At 33.3% G+C, this 7,909-nt stretch overlaps 1 protein-coding gene across 4 annotated transcripts in view; it reads right to left on the bottom strand.

Annotated features, from left to right (window-relative positions):
• The window catches only part of dip2a (disco-interacting protein 2 homolog A), a 287,322-nt gene that overhangs the window by 8,388 nt on the left and 271,025 nt on the right, over window positions 1-7,909 (bottom strand). For all 4 annotated transcript variants that reach the window (XM_061880114.1, XM_061880115.1, XM_061880116.1 and 1 more), the window contains 3 exons: window positions 4,846-4,907; window positions 1,350-1,407; window positions 1,199-1,273 (listed from right to left, as the gene is read on the bottom strand). In XM_061880114.1, the coding sequence (XP_061736098.1) occupies window positions 1,199-1,273; window positions 1,350-1,407; window positions 4,846-4,907 (195 nt within the window). The remainder of the gene's footprint in view (window positions 1-1,198; window positions 1,274-1,349; window positions 1,408-4,845; window positions 4,908-7,909) is intronic.

Raw genomic sequence — 7,909 nt, 5'->3', positions numbered from 1 at the left:
AGGAGCAGTTTTGCCTGTGTTTTATTCCTAGGGGGCGCTAGAGCGCAATTTTGAGTTTTGGGGTTTGGTTTTTTATTAGATCGCAAAATTCACCAGTCCTGATGTGTGTGTCCAGTTTGGTGAGTTTTGAAGCATGTCAAGGGGGTCAAATTACAGCTCAAAGATGCAAAAATGAAATTTTTTAGGAAACTTTTGTTTTGAAGGGGTTTTTGCCAACTTCCTGTTGATTCTTGCTGAAGGAGGTCAGTGTATGAAATCTAAGTCTAAGTCAGACCTACATAAAGGTTTTGGTTTCATGTCTCTACGACATTCCTACCGGAAGTTACAAGCAGTTTTGTCTGTTTTCTTCCGAAGAGCAGTTTTGTCTGTGTTTTATTCCTAGGGGGCGCTAGAGCGCAATTTTGAGTTTTGTATTTTTTATCAGATCGCAAAATTCACCAGTCCTAATGTGTGTGTCCAGTTTGGTGAGTTTTGAAGCATGTTAAGGGGGTCAAGTTACAGCTCAAAGAGGCAAAAATTACATTTTTTAGGAAACTTTTGTTTTGAAGGGGTTTTTGCCAACTTCCTGTTGATTTTTGCTGAAGAAGGTCAGTGTATGAAATCTAGATCTAAGTCAGACCTACATAGAAGTTTTAGTTTCATCTCTTTACGATATTCCTACCGGAAGTTACAAGCAGTTTTGTCTGTGTTTTATTCCTAGGGGGCGCTAGAGCGCAATTTAGAGTTTCGGAGTTTGGTTTTTTATTAGATCGCAAAATTCACCAGCCCTGATGTGTGTGTCCAGTTTGGTGAGTTTTGAAGCATTTTAAAGGGGTCAAATTACAGCTCAAAGAAGCAAAAATTACTTTTTTGCTGAAGGTCAGTGAATAAAATCTAGGTCTAAGTGAGACCTACATAGAAGTTTTTTGTTTCATGTCTACGACATTCCTAACGGAAGTTACAAGCAGTTTTGTCTGTGTTTTTTCCTAGGGGGCGCTAAAGCGCAATTTGGAGTTTTGGGTTTTGGTTTTTCTATAAGATCACAATTTTCGCCAGTCCTGAGTGTGAGTTTTGAAGCATGTTAAGGGAGTCAAATTACAGCTCAAAGAGGCGGCGGTATAATAATAACAAAACCTTAGAAATACAATAGGGTCCTCTGTTCCAAAGGGAAATTCGGTCCCTAATAATAATAATAATAAACATGTTATTTGCAGCTCACCTCCCCAAGATGAGAGTCTCCCAAGGGTCCTTTGGTCTCGGTGTTGGCAATGATCACCTTGACTCCAGGGAGGATCTACAATTCCAAAACATATTTAGAAGAAAGAAGAAGTCCTTGGCTTTAAAAAAGTTTATAGCGTGTGAAGCTGTACCTTGCCAGACTCCATCAGGGGTAAACTGTGCGGGGACCCCCTCTCCACCAGGCGGACTCTGGTCAAATGCCAAAATAAAATAACAAATTGGCATGAAAGTGAGATGAACATAGGGCTGGGCGATATATCGATATATGGCTTATAAAGTACAAAAAGTGTACTTTAATGTAGTGTTGTTTTGATATGTCATCTTAGTGACATCATGCACAAAAGGGCACTTTGTTTTAAACTATTGTAGTGGTGTTCCGTACAAAAGTGCACTTTAATTTAGTGTTTTTTGTTATGCCCTTAGTCACATCATGCACAAAAGTGCACTTTGTTTTAAACTATTGTAGTGGCGTTCTGTACAAAAAGTGTACTTTAATGTAGTGTTGTTTTGATATGTCATCTTAGTGACATCACTTTGTTTTAAACTATTGTAGTGGCGTTCTGTACAAAAAGTGCACTTTAATTTAGTGTTGTTTTGATATGTCATCTTAGTGACATCATGCACAAAAGTGCATTTATTTTTTTCCAAACTATTATCATGGTGTTCTGTACAAAAAGTGCACTTTAATTTAGTGTTTTTTTTATATGCCCTTAGTGACATCATGCACAAAAGTGTACTAATAGCTTGATTTAAACTATTGTAGTAGTGTTCTGTACAAAAAGTGCACTTTAATTTAGTGTTGTTTTGATATGTCATTTTAGTGACATCATGTACAAAAGTGCACTTTATTTGTTTTAAACTATTGTAGTGCCGTTCTGTACAAAAAGTGCACTTTAATTTACTGTTATTTTGATATGCCCTTAGTCACATCATAAACAAATGTGCACTTTGTTTTAAATTATTGTAGTGGCGTTCTGAACAAAAAGTGCACTTTAATTTAGTGTTGTTTTGATATGTCATCTTAGTGACATCATGCACAAAAGTGCACTTTGTTTTAAACTATTGTAGTGGCGTTCTGTAAAAAAAGTGCACCTTAATTTACTGTTTTTTTTTATATGCCCCTTGTCACATCATGCACAAACGTGCACTTTATTTGTTATAAATTATTGTATTGGCGTTCTGAACAAAAAGTGCACTTTAATTTAGTGTTGTTTTGATATGTCATCTTAGTGACATCATGCACAAAAGTGCACTTTATTTGTTTTAAACTTTTGTAGACGCGTTCTGTACAAAAAGTGCACTTTAATTTAGTGTTGTTTTGATATGTCATCTTAGTGACATCATGCACAAACGTGCACTTTATATGTTTTAAATTATTGTATTGGCGTTCTGAACAAAAAGTGCACTTTAATTTAGTTTTGTTTTGATATTTCATCTTAGTGACATCATGCACAAAAGTGCACTTATTTTTTTTCAAACTATTGTCATGGTGTTCTGTACAAAAAGTGCACTTTAATTTATTGTTGTTTTGTTATGCCCTTAGTCATATCATGCACAAAAGTGCACTAATAGCTTGTTTTAAACTATTGTAGTGGCGTTCTGTACAAAAAGTGCACTTTAATTTAGTGTTGTTTTGATATGTCATCTTAGTGACATCATGCACAAAAGTGCACTTTGTTTTAAATTATTGTAGTGGCGTTCTGAACAAAAAGTGCAGTTTAATTTAGTGTTGTTTTGATATGTCATCTTAGTGACATCATGCACAAAAGTGCACTTTGTTTTAAACTATTGTAGTGGCGTTCTGTAAAAAAAGTGCACCTTAATTTACTGTTTTTTTTTATATGCCCCTTGTCACATCATGCACAAACGTGCACTTTATTTGTTATAAATTATTGTATTGGCGTTCTGAACAAAAAGTGCACTTTAATTTAGTGTTGTTTTGATATGTCATCTTAGTGACATCATGCACAAAAGTGCACTTTATTTGTTTTAAACTTTTGTAGACGCGTTCTGTACAAAAAGTGCACTTTAATTTAGTGTTGTTTTGATATGTCATCTTAGTGACATCATGCACAAACGTGCACTTTATATGTTTTAAATTATTGTATTGGCGTTCTGAACAAAAAGTGCACTTTAATTTAGTTTTGTTTTGATATTTCATCTTAGTGACATCATGCACAAAAGTGCACTTATTTTTTTTCAAACTATTGTCATGGTGTTCTGTACAAAAAGTGCACTTTAATTTATTGTTGTTTTGTTATGCCCTTAGTCATATCATGCACAAAAGTGCACTAATAGCTTGTTTTAAACTATTGTAGTGGCGTTCTGTACAAAAAGTGCACTTTAATTTAGTGTTTTGATATGTCATCTTAGTGACATCATGCACAAAAGTGCACTTTATTTGTTTTAAACTTTTGTAGACGCGTTCTGTACAAAAAGTGCACTTTAATTTAGTGTTGTTTTGATATGTCATCTTAGTGACATCATGCACAAACGTGCACTTTATATGTTTTAAATTATTGTATTGGCGTTCTGAACAAAAAGTGCACTTTAATTTAGTTTTGTTTTGATATTTCATCTTAGTGACATCATGCACAAAAGTGCACTTATTTTTTTTCAAACTATTGTCATGGTGTTCTGTACAAAAAGTGCACTTTAATTTATTGTTGTTTTGTTATGCCCTTAGTCATATCATGCACAAAAGTGCACTAATAGCTTGTTTTAAACTATTGTAGTGGCGTTCTGTACAAAAAGTGCACTTTAATTTAGTGTTGTTTTGATATGTCATCTTAGTGACATCATGCACAAAAGTGCACTTTATTTGTTTTAAACTTTTGTAGACGCGTTCTGTACAAAAAGTGCACTTTAATTTAGTGTTGTTTTGATATGTCATCTTAGTGACATCATGCACAAACGTGCACTTTATATGTTTTAAATTATTGTATTGGCGTTCTGAACAAAAAGTGCACTTTAATTTAGTTTTGTTTTGATATTTCATCTTAGTGACATCATGCACAAAAGTGCACTTATTTTTTTTCAAACTATTGTCATGGTGTTCTGTACAAAAAGTGCACTTTAATTTATTGTTGTTTTGTTATGCCCTTAGTCATATCATGCACAAAAGTGCACTAATAGCTTGTTTTAAACTATTGTAGTGGCGTTCTGTACAAAAAGTGCACTTTAATTTAGTGTTGTTTTGATATGTCATCTTAGTGACATCATGCACAAAAGTGCACTAATAGCTTGTTTTAAAATGTCTCTGACAATCTTGCACTTTCTGTTTTGAAAATGACATGAATGTTTGTGCCACTGCTTAATAACTGTTTAATAAATACACTTTTGCTCAATTGACTCAGTTGGGATTTCCTTCTCTGCATGAAAGTTTAAAAGTAGCATATATTAATGCAGTATAAAGAAGGATGTTTTAATGTAGACACATAGAATCATCATACTGCTGTGATTATATGCATCAAGTGTTCATTCAAGGCTAAGGCAAAATATGGAGATATATATCATATATCGCGATATGGCCTAAAAATATTGTGATATTAAAAAAAGGCCGTATCACCCAACTCTAGTTAAACGGTCTAAAAAACAAAACAAACAAAAGAGCAGCAGTGTGCCCACCTGTCATGGCGCAAGGCCCTCATGTCCACGTACACTGTGGTGGGGTCAGGTCCTGCTGTGCCCTGAGGGACGACACACACACACACACACACACACACACACACACACACACACACATGCTGTGTAAACATTTTCAAGTTGGCACCTTGTCATATTTTTAACCTCCATGAAATGATATCAGACGGGGGTCGGCAACCCGCCATGTGGATTTTTTATCGCCGCCTTAGTGGTTTCTTGGAGCTTTTAAAAAAATGTATGAAAATAATAAAATATGGGGTGGGGGGAGTATATTTAGTTAGAACCCCCTCTGTTTATATCCAACATGCTTCACTGATGAGAGTATATGACAAGCGTCCTTTTCTCCTACTTATTTTGGCAGACCTTGAACTCACCGTAGTTTGCTTACGTCAGGGGTGTCCTAACTTTTTCCACTGAGGGCCGCACATGGAAAAATTAAAACAAGCGGGGGCCATTTTTATATTTATCATTTTCAAACCATAACAAAATATATGGATTTTTTCAGTATTTTTTTTACCTGTAGGGCTCCCGGGGACCATAAAGGGTCTCAGTCATTACTGCTAATAATAATTTTAAGTTGATATGAAGTTAAAAAAAAAAAAAAGGTTGTATGCCTTGTTTGTCAAAGACAACTTGTTTTTTTTTTTACAGTAAAAGTGAAATATCCAGTTTTTAGTGATTAGAGCCCTAAAAGATCAATAATGCAGGACACAGTTGATTTGAATTCATTATTCATTTTGAGAAATCACAGTGCAAAGATAAATAAAATCCTATTAAACATAATTGGGATCCAAAAGTGATACATTTTGAATAGTTTTTTTTTTTACTTTCAACACTTGTTACGAGATCAACTTCAAAAATGTCTGTTGATTTTACGTTTCAACTATTTTGTTTGTTTTAAAGAAAACAATGTTTTTATTTGGCAGCCACACAATATATGCAATATTTTTTCCACATAAAACATTTTAAAGTGACATTTTTGAAGTAATTGGAGCCTTGAAAATAATTTATTATAGCATTGACTTTTTTTTTTTTGTCTTTTTTTTTTGAGTAATGGCAAAAACCGAAAAATGAAGACAAAAGAAAAAAAAAACAGCCTGCAAGGCAGCTTTGGATCAACATTGCAACTTTTTCTCATTACATTTCACCTCATTCCAATTTTTTTAAAATGTTTTTTTTAACATTTTTGCAATAGCATTTCCAGAATATGTGGGGGGCCGGCAAGCAATTAGCTGCGGGCCACACTTCAGACACCCCTCCCTGGCTTACGTGTACAACCTTCTCCCAGGCTGCCACAGAAAGACGTGTTTTATGCCACTCCTCCTTCGTCTCATTTCGTCCACCAAACTTTGTATGCTGTGCGTGAACTTGTTGGGAGTGCTAAATCAGGCATATTTGGTGATTGCGTGACTACAAGCTAATCGATGCTAAAATGCTATTTAGGCTATGCCTTGTTTGTTTGTAGACACTTACATCATGTGTTGACTTCATTATAACACTTATATTTAAAGTCATTTTGATAGTAGGCTATTATAGCTAAAATTGACACTTACGTCATGTGTTGCCTTCATTATAACACTTATATAAGGCTCTTAAAGTCATTTTGATAGTAGGCTATTATAGCTAATGTACACTTACATCATGTGTTGCCTTCATTATAACACTTATATACAGCTCTTTTAAAGTCATTTTGATAGTAGGCTATTATAGCTCAAATTGACACTTACATCATGTGTTGCCTTCATTATAACACTTATTTAAGGCTCTTAAAGTCATTTTGATAGTAGGCTATTATAGCTAATATAGACACTTACGTCATGTGTTGACTTCATTATAACACTTATATTTAAAGTCATTTTGATAGTAGGCTAATATAGCTAATATAGACACTTGCGTCATGAGTTGCCTTCATTATAACACTTATATTTAAAGTCATTTTGATAGTAGGCTATTATAGCTAATATAGACACTTACGTCATGTGTTGACTTCATTATAACACTTATATTTAAAGTCATTTTGATAGTAGGCTAATATAGCTAATATAGACACTTACATCATGTGTTGCCTTCATTATAACACTTATATTTAAAGTCATTTTGATAGTAGGCTATTATAGCTAATATAGACACTTACGTCATGTGTTGACTTCATTATAACACTTATATTTAAAGTCATTTTGATAGTAGGCTAATATAGCTAATATAGACACTTACATCATGTGTTGCCTTCATTATAACACTTATATTTAAAGTCATTTTGATAGTAGGCTATTATAGCTAATATAGACACTTACGTCATGTGTTGACTTCATTATAACACTTATATTTAAAGTCATTTTGATAGTAGGCTATTATAGCTAATATAGACACTTACATCATGTGTTGCCTTCATTATAACACTTATATTTAAAGTCATTTTGATAGTAGGCTATTATAGCTAAAATTGACACTTACGTCATGTGTTGCCTTCATTATAACACTTATAAATATAATTCACTATTTAAGGCTCTTAAAGTCATTTTGATAGTAGGCTATTATAGCTAATATTGCCACTTACGTCATGTGTTGCCTTCATTATAACACTTATATTTAAAGTCATTTTGATAGTAGGCTAATATAACTAATATAGACACTTACATCATGTGTTGCCTTCATTATAACACTTATATTTTTAAAGTAATTTTGATAGTAGGATAATATAGCTAATATTGACATTTACGTCATGTGTTGCCTTCATTATAACACTTATTTAAGGCTCTTAATGTCATTTTGATAGTAGGCTAATATAGCTAATATAGACACTTATGTCATGTGTTGCCTTAATTATAACACTTATATTTAAAGTCATTTTGATAGTAGGCTATTATAGCTCAAATTGACACTTACATCATGTGTTGCCTTCATTATAACACTTATTTAAGGCTCTTAAAGTCATTTTGATAGTAGGCTATTATAGCTAATATAGACACTTACGTCATGTGTTGACTTCATTATAACACTTATATTTAAAGTCATTTTGATAGTAGGCTAATATAGCTAATATAGA

This window comes from Nerophis ophidion, linkage group LG19 (genome assembly GCF_033978795.1).
Source record: "Nerophis ophidion isolate RoL-2023_Sa linkage group LG19, RoL_Noph_v1.0, whole genome shotgun sequence".
Taxonomy (NCBI): Eukaryota; Metazoa; Chordata; class Actinopteri; order Syngnathiformes; family Syngnathidae; genus Nerophis; species Nerophis ophidion.
This window is presented reverse-complemented; position numbering and strand designations above follow the sequence as displayed.